Raw genomic sequence first — 20,094 nt, 5'->3', positions numbered from 1 at the left:
GCTCATCGAGTCTGCACCGATACATTAAAACACCTGACCTATCTACCTAATCCCATTTGCCAGCACTTGGCCCATAGCCTTGAATGTTATGACGTGCCAAGTGCTCATCCAGGTACTTTTTAAAGGATGTGAGGCAACCTGCCTCTACCACCCTCGCAGGCAGGGCATTCCAGACCGTCACCACCCTCTGGGTAAAAAAGTTCTTCCTCAAATCCCCCTTAAACCTCCCGCCCCTCACCTTAAACTTGTGACCCCTCGTAACTGACCCTTCAACTAAGGGGAGCAGCTGCTCCCTATCCACCCTGTCCATGCCCCTCATAATCTTGTACACCTCGATCAGGTCACCCCTCAGTCTTCTTTGCTCCAGTGAAAACAACCCAAGCCTATCCAACCTCTCTTCATAGCTTAAATGTTCCATCCCAGGCAACATCCTGGTGAATTGCCTCTGCACCCCCTCCAATGCAATCAAATCCTTCCTATAATGTGGCGACCAGAATTGCACACAGTGCAGCTCCAGCTGTGGCCTTACCAAAGTTCTGTACAACTCCAACATGACCTCCCTGCTTTTGTAATCTATGCCTCGATTGATAAAGGCAAGTGTCCCATATGCCTTTTTCACCACCCTATTAACCTGCCCTTCTGCCTTCAGAGATCAATGGACAAACACGCCAAGGTCCCATTGTTCCCCGAAACTTCCCAGTGTCAGGCCATTCATTGAATACTTCCGTGTCACATTACTCCTTCCAAAGTGCATCACCTCACACTTTTCAGCGTTAAATTCCATCTGCCACTTTTCTGCCCATTTGACCATCCCGGCTAACTCTTCCTGTAACCTAAGACACTCCACCTCACTGTTAACCACTCGGCCAATCTTTGTGTCATCCGCGAACTTACTGATCCTACCCCCCACATAGTCATCTATGTCGTTTATATAAAAGACAAACAATAGGGGACCCAGCACAGATCCCTGTGGTACGCCACTGGACACAGGCTTCCAGTCACTAAAACAGCCGTCAGTCATCACTCTCTACCTCCTACAGCTAAGCCAATTTTGAATCCACCTTATCAAGTTACCTTGTATCCCATGTGCATTTGCTTTCTTGATAAGTCTCCCATGTGGGACCTTGTCAAAGGCTTTGCTGAAATCCATGTAAACTACATCAACTGCACTACCCTCATCTACACACCTGGTCACATGCTCAAAAAATTCAATCAAATTTGTCAGGCATGACCTCCCTCTGACAAAGCGCTTTAGGATATTCGGAGGTCATGAAAGGTGCTATATATGCAAATCTTTTTATACACTCACCTGACAGAGACCTTGACAGCGTCTTCACTTTGGCTCTGCGCTGTTCTCTGCTCCATTTGTTTACATCCTTGTACGAGTAGAGCTTGAGGAACTGGATAGTGTAGCACATCAGCGCCATCACAGAACCAACTGCAGAATGAGAGATAAAGTCTCTTAAAACAATACGTTGTAGAACCAACCAGGGAACAGACTATTTTAGACCTGGTAATGTATAATGAGACAGGATTAATGATCCCATAGTAAAAGGACCCTCCATGGAAGAGTGATCATAACATGAAGAATTTCACAATCAGTTTGAGGGTGAGAAAATTGGTTGAAAAACTAGTGTCTTAAATAAAGGCAATGACAAAGGTATGAAGACAGAGTTGGCTAAAGTGGACTAGGAAAATAGATTAAAAAGGAAGACAGTGGGTAAGCAGTGGCAGACATTTAAGGAGCTATTTCATAAAGATATATTCCACTAATCAAGAAATACTTTTATGAGAAGGATGAACCATCCATGGCTAACTAAGGAAGTTAAGGATGGTATCAAATTGAAAGATTAGTGATAGGCCAGAAGACAATGAACATTTTCGAAACAAGCAAAGGTTGAGTAAAAAAAAAAAAGGGAGAAAATAGATGAGAGTAAATGATCAAGAAATATAAAAACAGACAGTAAGAGCTTCTACAAATATATAACAAAGAAGAGAGTAGCTAAAGTAAATGTTAGAGGATGAGACTAGGGAATTAATAATGGGAAGCAAGGAAATGGCAGAGATTTTGAACAAATATTTTGCATCTGTCTCCATGGTAGAAAACACTAAAAGCATCACAATAGTAGAAAATCAGGGGAAAAGGGAGGGAGGAACTTAAAACTATCACGAGAGAAAAAGTACTAGGCAAACTAATGGGACTAAAGGCTTAAAGGTCTCCTGGACCTGATTGTCTGCACCCTAGGGTCTTGAAGAAGTGGCTGCATTGGTTGTAAACTTCCAAAATTCTCCAGATTCTGGAAAGGTCCCAACAGACTGGAAAACCACAAATGTTACATCCCTATTCAAGAAAGGAGGAGACAGAAAGCAGGTAACTACAGACCAGTTAGCCCAATATCTGTCACTGGGGAAATTTTGGAATCCATTAAGGAAGTAGAAGCAGGATATTTAGAAAATCATAATACAATCAAGTAGTCAAGTGGTTTTATGAAAGGGAAATAGTGTTTTACAAACTGCATTGGAAGCAGTTCAGAGAAGGTTCACCAGGTTATTCCTGGGATGAAGGGATTGTCTTATGAGGAAAGGACAAGCAGGTTGGGCCTATACACATTGGAGTTTAGAAGAATGCAAGGTCATCTTTTGAAACATAAGATTCTGAGGGGGCTTGACAGGGTAGATGTTGAGATGATGTTTCCCCTCGTGGGGGAAATCGAGAACTAAGTTTCAGGATAAGGGGTCACCCATTTAAGACAGAGATGAGGAGGAATTTCTTCTCCCAGAAGGTTGTTAATTTTTGTAATTCTCTATCCCACAGACTTGCAGAGGCTGAGTCATTGAATATATTCAAGGCTGAGATAGACAGATTGTTGAACTATAGGGAAGTCAAGGGTTATGGGGAACAGGCAGGAAAGTGGAGTTGAGGCCACGATCAGATCAACCATAATCTTATTGGATGACGAAGCAGGCTCTAGGGGCTGCATGGGCTATTCCTGCTCCTATTTCTCATTTTATGCAAGTCAACTCCCTGCTTGTAAACATACTGCAATCTCAGATTACCTAGCTTCCAAACCGTAAATATCCTTTATGCCACTACAAATTGCATTTTAACCACTGCGCATCTCAGCCCACAGCCACAACAACTCTCCTACTTCTAATACCGCAAAAAATGAAACATTTGTGTGGCACTGATAAGGCCAGTTAGTATGTTCAAAATGTAGGGAAATGGTAGCGTTTTAGGAAAGGGTCAGTTCTGATGGACAAAAAGCCTTTTCTGATGTCAGTGGATTACTATTGATGCAAATTCTAGAAATGATTGAGCTTTTTGAGGGATAAGAAAATATCATTTATGAACCTTGTGAAAAATTGCCCGAAATTATTAAACTCTGTCCTAAATCTGGATAGACTCTCAATTAGTTAAACACAAATTTAAGAGCAGTTACTGTAAAAAGCAGCTAACTATCCTTGGAATGACCTCATTACAGACTGGGATTTTTCCACTCTGCACCAGATGACCCTGAAAGCCTTGGTTGGTTTGGAACAATTAGTTTTGCAAATGACAGGGCTTCTCCATATAATCTAAAGACAAATTTGGTGGGTTCTGAAATGGGGTTGAAGAAAGTTGACCCTCTTTCCAGCCTACTCCCCCACCTCCCTACTGTCTTCCATTCTACTCACCTGGAGTTATTGAATTGACCGTTAATACCACAGCTGCAGGGAAGGAGAGAATGGTGATCTGGTTAACCGTGTGCAAGACCAGCCCGAACCTCTCAGACAAAACACCCTGTGAAGGAAAAAAAGTCAAAAACTTTCCTTAACGTGATTATATCAAACAGAAAACTGTTTGGGATCACTTCTTTAAAAAAATCAGACTTTCCTGCATATATTCAATGAGTCTGTGGGTACCCCAGAAACTACAGTGATAGACTGACTGCTATGAGACCATGGTTCAAATCCCAGATTCTCAAGCAGGAGGTGCTTTGACAGAAAAAGCCACATTTGCTCCACCTAAATCATGCTAGGACCAGAATCCTGGAGAATCGCATAACTAGGGCTGTAGATAGGGCTTTAAACTAAATAGATGGGGGGAGGGTTCAGTTGCATGGAAAATTAGGAAGTCAAAGTTGAAGGAGAAGGTAGGAGTGCAGGTTAGTGATGAGACCGATTGTTACCAGAAAATAAAAGGAAGGGACAGAATGTGTGAACGTCATATTGCACTCAGAAATCGTACAAGAGTAGGGAAATTTGATAATAGAACCAACTTAAAGGCTTTGTATCTGAATGCACGAAGAATTCGGAATAAATGAGTTGACAGCGCAAATAGAGACGAATGGGTATGATTTAGAGGCAATTACTGAGACGTGATTGCAGGGAAACCAGGTTTTGGAATTGAATATCCAAGGGTACTCAGTATTTCGGAAGGATAGACAGGAAGGAAAAGGAGGTGGTGTAGCTTCGTTAGTAATGCAAGAGATGAGTGCTGTAGAGAGAAATGATAATAGGCACTGGAGATCAAGACGTAGAATCAATCTGGGTAAAAATAAGAAATAGCAAAAGGAAAGAAGTCTCTGGTGGGAGTAATCTATAGGTCCCCAAACAGCAGTTCCGCAGTGGGGCACAGTATAAACCAGAAAGTACTGGGGGCTTGTAAGAAAAGTACAGCAATAATCATGGGTGATTTTAATATGCATATAGAATGGATTAATCAAACTGGCAAGGGTTATGAGAGGCATGGACAGAGTGGATAGTCAGAAGCTTTTTCCCAGGGTGGAAGTCTCAGTTACAAGGGGACATAGGTTTAAGGTGAGAGGGGTAAAGTTTAGAGGGGATGTGTGAGGCAAGTTCTGTACACAGAGGGTGGTGAGTGCCTGGAACTTGCTGCCGGGGGAGGTGGTGGAAGCAGGTACGATAGCGACGTTTAAGAGGCATCTTGACAAATACATGAATAGGATGGGAATAGAGAGATACGGTCCCCGGAAGTGCAGAAGGTTTTAGTTTAGGCAGGCATCAAGATCGGCGCAGACTTGGAGGGCCGAATGGCCTGTTCCTGTGCTGTACTGTTCTATGTTGTTCTTTGTATCCTCAAGGGAAAGTTCACTGAATGTATTAGAGATTGTTTTTTGGAGCAATATGTTGCGGAATCAACCAGGGAGCAGGCTATTCTAGATTTGGTATTGTGTAATGAGGTGGGATTAATTAATGATCTCATAGTTAAGGATCCTCTAGGAAAGAGTGATCAAAGCATGCTAGAATTTCTAATTCAGTTTCAGGGTGAGAAATTGGAGTCCCACACTAGCGTTCTGGAGTTAAACAAAGGTAATAAATAGGCATGAGGACAGATTCGGCCCTAGTGGACTGGGCAGGAAGACTAAAAGGTAGGACAGTTGATGAGCAGTGGCAGATGTTTAAGGAGATATTCAATTCCTCCCAACTAAAATATATTCCAGAGAGGAAAAAAGATTCTAAGAGGGGGAAAAAACATCCACGGCTAAGCAAGGAAGTTAAGGAATAACAAAGACAAAAGCTAAGACATACCATATTGCAAAGGCCAGTGGCAGGCTGGGAAACTTTTAAAGATCAACAAAGGGTTACTGAAAAAGTAATAAAAAGAGCAAAGGTAAATTATGAAAGCAAACTAGCACAAAATATAAAAACGGATAGCAAAAGCTTCTATAAGTATATAAAAGGGAAGAGAGTAGCTAAAGTGAATGTTGGTGCTTTGGTGGATAAGACAGGGGAGTTCATAGAGGGGATCACAGAAATGGCAGAGACACTAAATCAGTATTTTGCCTCAGTTTTCACGGCGGAGAACACTAGTACCATCCCAATAGCAACAGGAAATGCAGAGGTTATAGAAAGGGAAGAACTTAGAACAATCACCACTAGGGAAAAAGTACTGAGTAAACTATTGGGATTGAAGGCAGACAAGTCCCCAGGGCCTGACGGCCCACATCCTAGGGTCTTAAAGGAAGTGGCAGTGGAGATAGTGGATCCATTGGTTATAATATTCCAAAATTCCCTGGATGCGGGAAAGGTTTCAGTGGATTGGAAAAAAGCTAATATAACGCCCTTATTCAAAAAGGGAGGGAGGCAGAAAGTAGGAAACTATAGACCAGTTAATTTAACATCTGTCATTGGGAAATTGTCAAAATCCATTATTAAGGAAGAACAGAACATTTACAAAGTCAAAACACAATCCATCAGAGTCAGCATGGTTTTATGAAGGGTAAAATCATGTTTGACTAATTTGCTAGAGTTCTTCGAAGCTGTAACCAGCAAAGTGGATAATGGGGATCCTGCAGATGTAGTTTATCTGGACTTCCAGAAGGCATTTGATAAGGTGTCACACAAAAGGTTAATACACAAGATAAGATCACATAGGGTTAGGGGCAATTTATTAGCTTGGATAGAGGATTGGCTAACCAACAGAAAACAGAGAGTTGGGATAAATGGGTCTTTTTTTGGCTGGCAAGATGTAACTAGTGGGGTGCCACAGGGTTTGGTCCTCGGGCCCCAACTATTTACAATCTATATTAATGACTTGGATGCAGGGATAGAAGGTACTATAGCCAAATTTGCAGATGACACTTAAGTAGGTGGGATAGTAAGCTGCAATAAAGAAATAAGAAATTTACAGTTGGATATGGATCGGTGAGGAGAATGGGCCAAAATTTGGCAGATGGAGTTTAACGTGGATAAGTGTGAGGTTATTCATTTTGGTCGGAAGAATAGAAAGGCAAATAATCTAAATGGAGAGAAACTTCAGAGTGCTTCGGTGCAGAGGGATCTGGGTGTCCTTGTGCATGATTCGCTGAAAACTAGGATGCAGGTACAACAGGTAATAAGGCAGGCAAATGGAATTTTGGCATTTATTGCTAAAGGAATAGAGTATAAAAAAAAGGGAAGTGTTGCTGCAACTGTACAAGGCATTACTGAGACCACACCTGGAGTATTGCGTACAGTTTTGGCCCCCTTACTCAAGTATGTATGTACTCAGGGATGTAGTTGCACTGGAGGCAGTTCAGAGGAGGTTCACTAGATTGATTTCAGAGATGAGGGGTTTGTCTAATTGAGATATAGAAGATGAATAAGGGGATTGACAAAGTGGACGTAGACAGCATGTTTCCTCTGGTGGGGAAATCTAGAACGAGAGGTCATAATTTTAGGATAAGGGGTAGCAGATTTAAAACAGAGATGAGGGGAAATTACTTCGCTCAAAGGTTCGTGAGTCTGTGGAATTCACTACCCCAGAGTGCGGTGGATGCCGAAACATTGAGTAAATTTGAGGAGACACAGATTTTTAATTAGTAATGGGTTGAAAGATTATGGAGAACGGGCAGGAAAGTGGAATTGAGGCCGAGATGAGATCAGCCATGATCATGTTGAATGGCGGAGCAGGCTCGAGGGGCTGAATTGCCTACTCCTTACGTTCTTCTGAAGAAGCTCCATGTGAAGAATACATCAACAGTCCATTAGGTGTCAGCCTCGTCTCTGTGATGGCAATCTTGCCCGAGTCAGAAGATGGTGGACTTGAGCCCCATTCCAGAGAATGAAGCACCATCCCAGGGCTGTTACTGAATTGTATAGATTCCGCTATTTTGTATTGCTAAAACTATACTGTTTATAATGAATATGCAGTACTTGTGCAGTATTGGGGAGTGCTGAACCATCGAAGGTGCTGTCTTTCAGATGAGAAGATAAAATGAAGTCCTAACTGCCCCCTCAGGTGGTACTATTAGAAGAAAAGCAGGGGACACATCCCCCATGTCCTGGCCAATAGTTAGCCCTCAACCAAAATCACTAAAACAGATTATCTAATCATTATCACACTGCTGTTAGTAGGAGCTGTGCATAAATTAGCAGGTAACTTGGCACAAGAAGTGAAAAGGAGAAAAAAAGGCAGAAAATGTGGTTGCCATGCTCCTTTAGCATCTTGTATCATCTGAATGAAGAGCACAGGCTCCTTCTACCTTCTAAGCTGCAGGCAGTTCCATAGCACAAAGCTCAAAGGCATTAGAACAAAACAGAGGGATATTTACTCATTAAAAGTACTGTGGCATAATGGGTTTTATTACCATCGCTTCACTCTGGAACCGGGGTTCAAATCAAGACTGAAACACTCAACTCTATGAATTAGCAGGATCCAAGTGAGAGGATTTATGTTAAGTCGCAGATCAGTTCGTACTAGTTTACAAGCCCCAAGAACAAGCACATCTGTGCAAGAATTGGAAATTTTACACAGCTGTATTTGTGTCCAAGGTTGGGTACCTACTGAAACCAAATTATCCCAGGTTTCCCTGCACCAGACTAGCAAAGGCTCCTAGTTAGGTATGGTCAGGTTAAAATAATAAAATATCCTCTCCATACATGTCAATGCACTGCAACTTTGCAGGTGGCACAGTGGTTAGCACCGCAGCCTCACAGCTCCAGGGACCCGGGTTCGATTCTGGGTACTGTCTGTGTGGAGTTTGCAAGTTCTCCCTGTGACCGCATGGGCTTGGGCGGCACAGCCTCACAGCTCCAGGGACCCGGGTTCGATTTTGGGTACTGCCTGTGCGGAGTTTACTAGTTCTCCCTGTTACTGCGTGGGTTTTCACCAGGTGCTCCGGTTTCCTCCCACTGCCAAAGACTTGCAGGTTGATAGGTAAATTGGCCATGGTAAATTGCCCCTAGTGCAGGTAGGTGGTAGGGAATAAGGGATTACTGCAGGGTTAGTATAAATGGGCGGTTGTTGGTCAGCACAGACTCGGTGGGCCGAAGGGCCTGTTTCAGTGCTGTATCTCTAAATAACAAAAACAAATAAATAACTCCAACCTTGCAAATTTGAAGCCAAAATCAACTGAATATATAGACACAGAGTACTTAAGGACTGCGAGGCACAGTATATTCTTTGCTGAGGAAAGATGCCTGTGGGAAGGGTTGCTATTTGCCAAATTCACCACAGGACAGTCCAGTTTTTCAGCACGTTGCCTGGATTTAAATCACAAGTCCAGCTCTCAGCGTTGCCACTTATTGTGCTGTGAAGTTAAAATGAGAGGCTTTCAGCGAATGATCGGACTTCAAGCCCTGATCACATCCCATTCCAGTTTTGGATTGGCAAAAAGTGGCAATGCTATCCCAGGATAATCAATTTCCCAAGTGTAATGCTCTGAACTCCACAGCATTTCCAACAGTTTGTTCAGTTGACCTCTCTGGCTATGCCCTGCAGCACACAGAAGGAATGCTATGCAAAACGCACCCTGCCAAAAAGGCAGGTGCTCAAACATGAATGGCAGTGACAAGCTGAGTGCTTTAAATAACAGGGTAAAAGGATGCACAATTTACAAGTCATATCAACCTCGATTTACACATGGAGTCAGATTAAACACAGTAATCATACAGAATGTGCACTCAAAATAAAAATGATTGAACTGTTCTGCTGAGCCACAGATCGGTTTCAGGTTTAATATCCAGACAGTGCTGTTGAGCTCTGAGCTAGTTATTTTTATTTTGCTTATGAAATCGGCAACACTGATATTTATTGCCCATCCCTAGTTGCCCCAAGAAATAGGTGCGGTAGTTTCCCATCCCCAAAGGAGACTAATGAAACTAGCAGCTTTCATGGTCACTTTGCTTCTAGTTCCAGCTCACTGATTGCCGGATTTACTGAACTTAGTTTCATCAATTGCTGCAGTGGCATTTGACCTCATGATCTTTGGGCTACTTGCCCAGTATCAATCACTCAGCATACTATAGCCTTGAATGCCCTAAGCAGCATATTACAAGTGGTGGTGGTGGCAGGGGAAGATTTGGTTGTAGGAAGAGAAACGGGACGGACAGGATTCCTCCTCCTGATTACTATCTAGCAATCCCGCCTTGAAGTGTGGGTGTCTGTTGGGCAAGAACAGGATCAAGCTCAGTCAAACTGTAATCATTGTCACAGGAAGCACATAATGAACAATGGGGAAATGGTGGCAAAGTGGTAATGTCACTGAACTAGCAATCCAGAGGCCTGGGCTAATGTTCTGCGGACATGGGTGGAACTTAAATTTAATTCAATCAATTAATAAAATCTGGAAAGCTAGTCTCAGTAAACAGTCACGGATCGTCATAAAAATCCATCCGGTTCACTCATGACCTTTAGGGAAGGAAATCTGCTGTCCTTACCTGGTCTGGTCTACATGTGACTGCAGACCCATTGCAATGTGGTTGACTCCTAAATACCCTCTGAAATGGCCTAGCAAGCCACTCAGTGGTCAAAGGCAATTGGGGATGGGCAACAAATGCTGGCCTAGTCAGTGACGCCCACATTGCATGAAAGAATTTTTAAAAAGGCCATTTGGGGGAAGTGTTCCCATTGTCTGTGGAACTGTATTTGCACAGCTTTAGAAAAACTGGGGTAAAGAAAGATTTGTTACTATCTGATTGGAGATGTTTGACTTGCTTTGACACAGGTGAAGCTCCTGCCCTCCTGACGGCAGTGACGCACGCTGGGGGTTTACATTCCCCAAAGAACAGTCAACCCATTTATCCAGCTCTACAATCAGCTTCTCCAATAGCCTCACCGACACTAATGATGAACCAAAATTAAAACATAGGCACGCCCCACCCCTCAGGAAAAAGAAAACTACAAACTCACCATAGCCATTTTCCTCTCAATCTGCAGCGTCACAATTACAAAAGCATTCGAGACTGGGGAATATAAAGAGGTGTGTTAAATCACAAACAGTAAGTGGAGAGAGAATATAGACTAATGATATGTGGGTAAAATGACACACTGACAGTATTGCCATCCCTTGCTACTAGACATTCCCTTTAGTTTCACTTCCTCTCCAGTCACGAAAGACAATACTTAGAGTCAGTCATTTACAGCGCAGGAGACAGCCATTCGGCCCATCAAGTCCATGCCAGCTCTCCACACAACTATCCAGTCAGTCCCATTCCCCTGCAAGTCTATTTCTCTTAAGTAGCCATCTAACTTTCTCGAAGTCATTGATTGCCTTTGCTTCCACTACCCTTGTGGGCAGCGAGTTCCAGGTCATTACCACCCGCTGCATTAAAAAAAGTGCTTCCTCATATTCCCCACATCTTTTGTGCGAAACGTGTCCCCTTGTCCTTGTACCATTAGTTAATGGGAACAGTTTTTCCTTGTCTAACTTATCTAAGCTTCTCAATCTTGTACACTTCTATTAATTCTCCACTCAATCTCCTTTGTTCTGAGGAGAACAAACCCAGATTTTCCAACCTAACCTTGTAACTAAAATCCTCCGTTTCTGGAACCATTCAGGTAAATTTCCTCTGCACTCTCTCAAGGGCCCTCAGATCCTTCCTGAAGCATGGTGACCAGAACTGGACACAATACTCCAGTTGGGGCCTAACCAGAGCTTTATGAAGGCTCAGCATAACTTCCCTGCTTTTGTACTCATTGCCTCTATTTATGAAGCCCAAGATCCCATATGCTTTACTAGCCACTCTCAATATGTCCTGCCACTTTCAAAGATCTACGCACATGCGCTCCCAGGTCCCTCTATTCCTGTACACTCTTTAGAACTGTGCCATTAAGTATATATTGCCTCTCCCTATTCTTTCTGCCAAAATGCATCACCTCACACTTGTCTGTATTAAATTCCATCTGCCACTTGTCGATCATCGCGGCAGCAACAGAAAAGCTGTTGACCCCAAGGCAAGGCATGAGGTGGTACCTCAAAGCAAAAAGAATTCACTAATTCAGGATGAGGGAAGGATAAGAAGATTACATTGTTATATAATAGGAATGGAAAGCACAATGCAAATATAGTAACAGGATTCTAACCACTTGCAACTTCAACATTCAAAAGAGGATTTCAGGTGTTACAAATTAAGATTAGCAGAAAATATCAGGAACCAGTTCAAAATTAGTGGATTGCAGGCATGGAGGAATATTAAATATAATTGGACAAGTACACAGTTAGGAGATCTGAAGAAAGAAGGAAATTTGGGTGAACATTGTCACATACAAGGTTAGTACAGTTGTAGAATAAGAACCAGGGAAAGACATCATGTGGATACTTTAAATAAGTTTGAGATAACTGAGTGCTTGCTTCTAAAATTCTCTGAGATATGCTGTAATGAGAATTAAACCAGCAAAGAGCTGTTAGTACAGCATTCTTCTGTGCAAACCAATGGCAAATGCCTTTAATTTAAGCTACTACTGGAGTGCTGGAAACCACGAGAGAGTGGAAAAGGCTTAGAGGAACAAGACAGTTCCCCAATGAGGGATACTCACCAATTAGAAGACACAAAGCAGGCCAACTGTAGGGATCCTTCAGGAACAGTGAGACTACTTGGATTGGGTCCACTAATATACCATACCTGCAATTGAAAAGGGATCAATACCTTTTTTTAAAAATTGATAAAAGTTAAAAGATTTTTTTAAATGTAATATAGAAAATCAATTTCAAGATTAAACTTTCAGGTAACTGCCCCATCAACTCAGAGTTAAAGACTGGAACAGTCAGTAACTCCTTCCCCAACAAACAAAATATAAATATAAAACCAGGGGAGAAAGATCAAAGATATTCTCACTTCTTACCAGGAAGGCTCCTTGCCCACCCAGACTATTCCCTATTCCACTACACAAAGTACCAGCTTCTGAATAGCTCTGTTTTAATTACATGGGTACAGTAGCGTGTAGGTTACATTACTAGACCAGCAATCCAGAGAAACTGAGTTCAGATCCCATGGTAGTCTGAGAATCTGAATTGAAAACAAATCGGAAATAAAATATATCTATACAAGTTAGAGTGATCGTGAAGCTGACAGATTGCTGTAAAAACCCAACTGGTCCACCGATATCCTTCAGGAAGGAAAGCTGCTGTTCTTATCCAGTTGACTGATAAGTGACTCCAGTAACATGTGGTCGACTCTTAACTACTTCTCTTGGTCCAGCAAGTCTCTCTGTTGCACCAAAACCACAATGGCCCACCATCACCTTCGCAGGGACATTAGGAATGGCCAGTAAACACTGGTGTTGCCAGCAATACAATTTTAAAATGTATAAAATATTTGCAGCTTGCCATGTTTCCAATTAAGTTTCTTTATGAAGGGGGAAAGAGAATTTTATTGATATATATTACATCTATAAAACCTCATCTTGTCCCCCATCTCCCAACAAGGATCATCGTTTTTCCACAGTGCTCTACAAGCACAGTTAACTGACTGCAAGCATCACCAATGTAAATAGGAAAAGCCGAAGCAACGCTGACTAATATTAAGCAAGTGTTTAGTGCACTGATCTCTATTTTGACAGCCCTCTAACACACTTTTCTATTGCAGGTTGCTGGGAAAGTGTGAAGGGGAGTGTTTAAAGTGAAGTGTTTATGTGCAAACTATTCACACTGCACTTCAGTACTACCACTTTCTAATTTACATAAAAAAGACCCCTTTCGTATCCTGAATGGCGTGAAACATGGCTGTGTTCTCGCACCTATACTGTTTGGGATCTTCTTCTCCCTGCCGCTCTCACATGCGTTCAAGTCATAGAGTCTTAGAGAGATACAGGACTGAAACAGGCCCTTCAGCCCACCGAGTCTGTACCGGCGATCAACCACCCATTTATACTAATCCTACATTAATTACACATTCCCTACCACATCCCCACCTTCCCTCAATTCTCCTACCACCTACCTACACTAGAGGCAATTTTACCATGGCCAATTTACCTATCAACCTGCAAGTCTTCGGCTGTGGGAAGAAACCGGAGCACCCGGCAGAAACCCACGCGGTCACAGGGAGAACTTGCAAACTCCGCACAGAGTACCCAGAACTGAATGCGGGTCGCTGGAGCTGTGAGGCTGTGCTGCTAACCATTGTGCCGCCCCAAGTCTTCAGAAGAAGGAATTTTCCTCCACACAAGATCTGGGGGCAGGTTGTTCAACCTTGCCCATCTAAGAGCGAAGACCAAAGTACGGACGGTCCTCATCAGGAAACTCCTCTTTGCTGATGATCCCACACAGAAGAGTGTCTGCAGAGACTCATCAACAGGATTGCGGCTGCCTGCAACGAATTTGGCCTAACCATCAGCCTCAAAAAAACGATCATGGGACAGGACGTCAGAAATGCTCCATCCATCAATATCGGCGACCACGCTCTGGAAGTGGTAAGTGGTTCAAGTGTTCACCTACCTAGGCTCAACTATCACCAATAACCTGTCTCTCATTGCAGAATCAACAAGCACATGGGAAAGGCGTCCGCTGCTATGTCCAGACTGGCCAAGAGTGTGTGGGAAAATGGCGCATTGACACTGAACACAAAAGACCGAGTGCATCAAGCCTGTGTCCTCAGTACCTTGCTCTACAGCAGCAAGGCCTGGACAAAGTATGTCAGCCAAGAGCGACGTCTCAATTCATTCCATCTTCGCTGCCTCCGGAGAATCCTTGGCATTAGGTGGCAGGACTGTATCTCCAACGCAGAAGTCCTCGAGGCGGTCAACATCCCCAGCATATACACCCTACTGAACCAGCGGCGCTTGAGATGGCTTGGCCATGTGAGCCACATGGAAGATGGCAGGATCCCCAAGGACGCATTGTACAGCGAGCTCGCCACTGGTATCAGATCCACCGGCCGTCCATGTCTCCGCTTTAAAGACGTCTGCAAACGCGACATGAAGTCCTGTGACATTGACCACAAGTCGTGGGAGTCAGTTGCCAGTGATCGCCAGAGCTGGCGGACAGTCATAAAGGCGGGGCTAAAGAGTGGCGAGTCCGAAGAGACTTAGCTGTTGGCAGGAAAAAAGATCTGACCATTTTAGTAGCGTCCGTTGAGGGATAAATATTGGCCAGGACACCAAGTCTCCTTCAAAATAGTGCCACGGGATCTTTTACATCCACCTGAAAGGGTTGTGGGGACAGGGGGGGGGGGGGTGGAAAAGAGAGATATAGCGTTGGTTTAATGCCTCATCCAAAAGGCGGAACAGACTTACAGCAGCTGATCTCCCAGAAAGCAAATTCAAATGGGCAATTTACAAGCAGCTGAGGAAAAGGGATAGAAAGGATAAAGGAGTAATCATTAATGAACATATAGACATTATCAGCTTGAGTACGCTGTGTGCAAAGTACTGCACACAGACTAAACTATATACCAACATTATCAGATTAGCAAAGTAATGATGTCAAATGACTCCAAGTGCTCTGGCTCAGACGTTGATAACTACACTTCAAAAGTACTTCACTGGTTGTGAACTTGCAATAACTGCTTAAGATTCAAGTATTTTTATCTGTCTCCACCATCTTCTATTTCATACTAGATTTCTCCTTTCTTCTCTACAGTAGTTTATCGAGGGAAGGGGCATTGCTGAAAAGATTTTGCTTGTCCTTTTCAAATGGCTATTTACAAATTTTTAACCTGTTGTGAAATAATTTGCACGTCAGCTGTGGCTCAATGGTTAACACTCTCGCTTCTGAGTCACAACGTTCTGAGTTCAAGTCCCACTCCAGGGCTTGAGCACAAAAATCAAGGCTGTCATTCCACTGCAGTACTGAGGGAGCGTTGCACTGTCTGAAATGCTGTCTTTCGGATGAGACGTTAAACTGAGGCCCCACTCTGCTTGCTTGGGTAGGTGCAAAAGATCCCATGGCACTATTTGAAGAGCAGGAGTGTTATCCCAGGTGTCCTGGTCAATATTTATCCATCAATCAACATCACAAAAAGAAATTAGCTGATCATCACATTGCTGTTTGTGGGAGTTTTCTTTGTGCATACTGGCTGCCACATTTCCTGCATTACAACTGTGACTACACTTCAAAAAGTACTTCATTGGCTATAAAGTGCTTTGAGACATCCAGTGGTTGTGAAAGGCGTTATATAAATGCAAGTCTGCTTCTTTTAAATTGGGCCGTTAAGGTTCATCCTGGTGATTACACAACTTCCACGATGCATCTCACATTAATTGGGCAACACTAGCTGGAATCTTACTTGAAACCCAAATTAAGATCTTTTAGTAGTACAGAACTTGAGTATTGCTGAAAATAGAGACATGTTGTTGAGACTTTTTTGTCTTGCACTCATCAGCACAATCGCAAGAATTACAAATGTAAGGGAAAACAACAACTTACACTGCATGAGTGCTGATCGGTTGGCAAGTGAACTGCGATTGGTAGAGGTGTTAACATGGTGAATGCACCAGTTTAAAGTGACTTACAGTTAATTGCCAAGCTTGGTTTAAAATTTAAACCAAGCAGCTTGACTCTGATTCCCAGCGATTGGGTGTCACTTATTTTGTTCAGCTGAAACAGGCGCAATGTGCGTACATATTCTTTCTGTCTTGACCACAGTCAAGCTGTCTGGTTTAACTTTTAAAGAAAGCTTGGCAGTTAACTGTCAGTCACCATAAACTGGCGCATTTGCCATGGCAACACCTCTACCAGAGCTCACTTGCCAACCAATCAGCACTCTCTTCTCATGCAGTTTAAATTGTTGTTTTCCCTTACGTTGGTTATTCTTGCAATTGTCCTGATGAGTGCAAGACGAAAAGCTTTGACAACATCTCTGTTTTCAGCAATACTTAAGATCTTTTATTTCCTCCCTCTTTCATCCACAAGAGTAAAGGAGACACTTTTTTTTTTAAACAGAATAATACTTACTTAATTAGGTTCTCTAGGAAAAGACGGGCATTGCTCAAGACCTGAAAGAAAATCAAAAACTGGTTACACAATATCTGTTGCTAACATGGTTGGTGTGCATTAATGGCGTCAACAATATCAAGATCAAATACCAATTTGTACAGTGTTCCTAATCTAATTCGTCTCCCACAATTAAACCAGACTACAATGATCACTGCATAAGTCAAGCCCAAGAGCTCTCACCTAGGAACATAGGAGGGGGCCGATCAGCCCCTCGAGTCTGTTCTGCCATTCAATTAGATCACGCTGATCGATATCTTAACTCCATCCAACCGTTTTGTTTCTGCAACCCTTAACACCCTTGCCCAACAAAAATAACCAACCAAGAGCTGGCATTTTAAAAGTTTGCTTTGGTTTAGTTGCAATTGCTGAACAAGTAAAGTTCTGGTGCAAGATTCTGTTTATTTATCATTGACAGAAACTGAACAGCCCAAGCTTGAAAGGCTCAACATCTTGAGAAATTTTTTTTTATCAGATTCTCTCTCCAACTACCCCATCCCACTCCACACTTTGAAAGTCAATGATAATTTCTAACACATTCTAACTGGATAATTTTACCTCAGTTTCCATTTTTTCTTCTGCCCCTGAAATACTTTGGGATGTTTTTATTTCATTAAAGATAGTAAACAAGTTTAAGCTATTGGTGACTTTAAATGGATCTTGCCTGTGAAGACTGAGTGTTACTCATGATGGCGGAGGGTGGTGGCAGCTTTATTATTTGTCTTATTTATATGCACAGTGTATTCATGCAAGTTTGCATATAAAAGGGGAGGAGGTTGGGGATGGGGGAAATGGGTGGGCCCAAATCCATAGGTACAAATGCTAATGAACTAGCTTTGATACGGTTTCCTGATGGACTATGGATTTGTATCTTGTTTGCATGTCTCAAGAATCAATAAACGATTTAGAGGGGAGGGGGAGTTGCTGGGCAGAAGGCTCAGGATCACGTGGTTGAGGGTGACAGATCATTGCAACAGGTGGCTTGCTTGAGGGACCGTGGGGAGTACTCCTGTTCCACATTGCTCTAAAAAGTACTTACCTCCTTGATCCTGCTGCTCTTTCTCCATTTAGCTGTTGGGTTTACCAAGCCCAGGGAAACTGGATCGGCCAGCATTAATTTTAAATCAGCCCCCCAACTGCATTGCTGGAGTATGATATATTAGAATAAGGTATCCCATTTTTCAATTGCGACACTGACATGTCACGCAACTTCCCCATAAAAATGGCACTAGGCCTGTACACGCAAGCTGATGTCCTGTTATGTGCTTAGTGATATTTAACACTCCGCCAGACTTTTGTGGAAGGGTTAACAGTGAGTAGACTGCCATAAACGTAACACTCAAGACGGTCACTGCTGTAAGCTAACACCAAACTCTTAGAAGGTATCCATTACAGACACGACTGGTCATATTCACTTGCAAGGTTTAAATGCCTGCTGCCTTAATGCATCTAAAAACAAGGGCAGATGTGAAGTGTCGGCCATGGTGTTAGCCACAAGATCAAGAAATCTTACAAACAGAAAAGTACCATCTGGCCAAATGGGCCAGTCGTTTTGTCACAGATAACCCCACTAAGGTACAAGATAACAACAGGTTTAGATAAGGTAGACAAATAAAAGCTGTTCCCATTAGCTGATGGTACAAGGACCAAAGGTCACAGATTTAAGGTCTTGGGCAACAGATACAGGGATGTGAGAAAGAAGTTTTTTTTTTTAAACACAGCGAGTGATAATGACCTGGAACGCGCTGCCTACGCGAGTGGTGGAAGTGGAGACGACAGATGATTTCATGAGGAAATTGGATAGGCACTTGAGGGAAAGAGAGTGGGGAATGGGAATGACTCGATGGGCCGAATGGCCTCCTCCTGTGCCCTAATGACCTCACTCAGCAAAGCTTCAATTTCCCTTTCACCTCTCCCCAGATATACTTCCAATTGTCTCTTGATTTATGTCACTTACTTCAATTCCTTCCTCTAACATATTGCACATACCTTTAGTCATTGAGTAAAAAAACTGTCTGACATCCAACCTTATCGTAAATTCCCTGACATATAACCTGTACCCACCTCTCCCCCCACCCACCCCCCAGTATGTGAAAACTTCACGAAAGGGAACAACTTGCCTGCATCAGTTTTCTTTTCATAATCTTGAAAACTTCCAGTAGGGGCATCAATTGTGAGGGGAGGCACTGTGCAACCCAAAATTCTGGGGGTTGGACTGGACAGGAAGGAAGGGAGGGGAGATGAGGGGGGTGGAAGGAAGAGGAGTGGAAAAGAAGAAAAACTGAAAAGGTAAGAGACCAGAGTAGATTTTCAGCTTTTAAACTCAGCCTCCTTTAAAAATTTCCAAAGGTTCATTGCAGCCTTTTATTAAACATGTCTAAAATCAAATAATTATATGACACATTATTAGAGTGTTTTTTTAAAGAATGATACCCAAGGCATGCACTTACAGCCCACAAGAGTAAATGCTGTTCAAACACCCCAAGACCTTTTGGGAAATGGATTGACTCATGCATAAATCCTGACCCAAATGTCTGCCAAATCTTCAACAAACACAGGCATTGAAAGTTTATATGTTTCGCCATGCTGTTGGATCTCTACAGTACACAGTGAAAACTAGTTCAGAACAAACAGCAAGCACCTTGCTCAGTACAACAAAACATTTGAGTGCACAAAACTCAGTGGTGTCATGGGTCAGTGTAATTCAGCTGAATGGTTAATGTTACTTTTTTTTATTCATTCATGGGATGTGGGCATCGCTGGCTAGGACAGTATTTATTGCCCATCCTTAATTGCCCTCGAGGTGGTGGCGGTGAGCCGCCTTCTTGAAACGCTGCAGTCCACGTGGGGTAGGTACACCCACAGTGCTGTTAGGGAGTTCCAAGATTTTGACCAGTAACAGTGAAGGAATGGTGATATAGTTCCAAGTCAGGATGGTGTGTGGCTTGGAGGGGAGATTTTTTTTTTTTTAAAAAGGATGGGTGGTGTTCCCATGCAACTGCTGCCCTTGTCCTTGTAGTTGGTAGAGGTCGCAGGTTTGGAAGGTACTGTCTAAGGAGCCTTGGTGCGTTTATTTATTTTATTTTTAAAAATTTTATTTAGAGATACAGCACTGATACAGGCCCTTCGGCCTGAGTCTATGCCGACCATCAACCACCCATTTATACTAATCCTACATTAATCCCATTACCCGCTCACATCCCCACCTTCCTTCAATTCCCCTGCCACCTACCTATACTAGGGGCAATTTACAATGGCCAATTTACCTATCAACCTGCGAGTCTTTGGCTGTGGGAGGAAACTGGAGCAGCCAGCGAAAACACACGCGGTCACAGGGAGAACTTGCAAACTCCACACAGGCAGTACCAGAATCGAACCCGGGTCGCTGGAGCTGTGAGGCTGCGCCACTGTGCCGCATCTTGTAGATCAGGGTTGTCCAATCTTATTGGGCAGAGAGCCG

At 43.0% G+C, this 20,094-nt stretch overlaps 1 protein-coding gene across 6 annotated transcripts in view; it reads right to left on the bottom strand.

Moving 5' to 3' along the window:
• LOC137351339 (diacylglycerol O-acyltransferase 1-like) overlaps positions 1-20,094 on the bottom strand; it is a 167,626-nt gene that overhangs the window by 47,228 nt on the left and 100,304 nt on the right. For 4 of the 6 annotated variants that reach the window (XM_068015791.1, XM_068015801.1, XM_068015809.1 and 1 more), the window contains exons 3-7: positions 16,596-16,636; positions 12,242-12,327; positions 10,616-10,668; positions 3,676-3,781; positions 1,310-1,438 (exon numbers count right to left, since the gene is read on the bottom strand). In XM_068015791.1, the coding sequence (XP_067871892.1) occupies positions 1,310-1,438; positions 3,676-3,781; positions 10,616-10,668; positions 12,242-12,327; positions 16,596-16,636 (415 nt within the window). Of the gene's footprint in view, positions 1-1,309; positions 1,439-3,675; positions 3,782-10,615; positions 10,669-12,241; positions 12,328-16,595; positions 16,637-18,754; positions 18,850-20,094 lie in introns of all 6 variants that reach the window. The other 2 variants (XM_068015797.1, XM_068015783.1) reach the window with 1 other exon arrangement.

The sequence above is a fragment of the Heterodontus francisci genome, chromosome 2 (genome assembly GCF_036365525.1).
Source record: "Heterodontus francisci isolate sHetFra1 chromosome 2, sHetFra1.hap1, whole genome shotgun sequence".
NCBI lineage: Eukaryota > Metazoa > Chordata > Chondrichthyes > Heterodontiformes > Heterodontidae > Heterodontus > Heterodontus francisci.
Note: the sequence above shows the minus strand (reverse complement) of the source record. Positions and strands in the feature narration are given on the sequence as shown.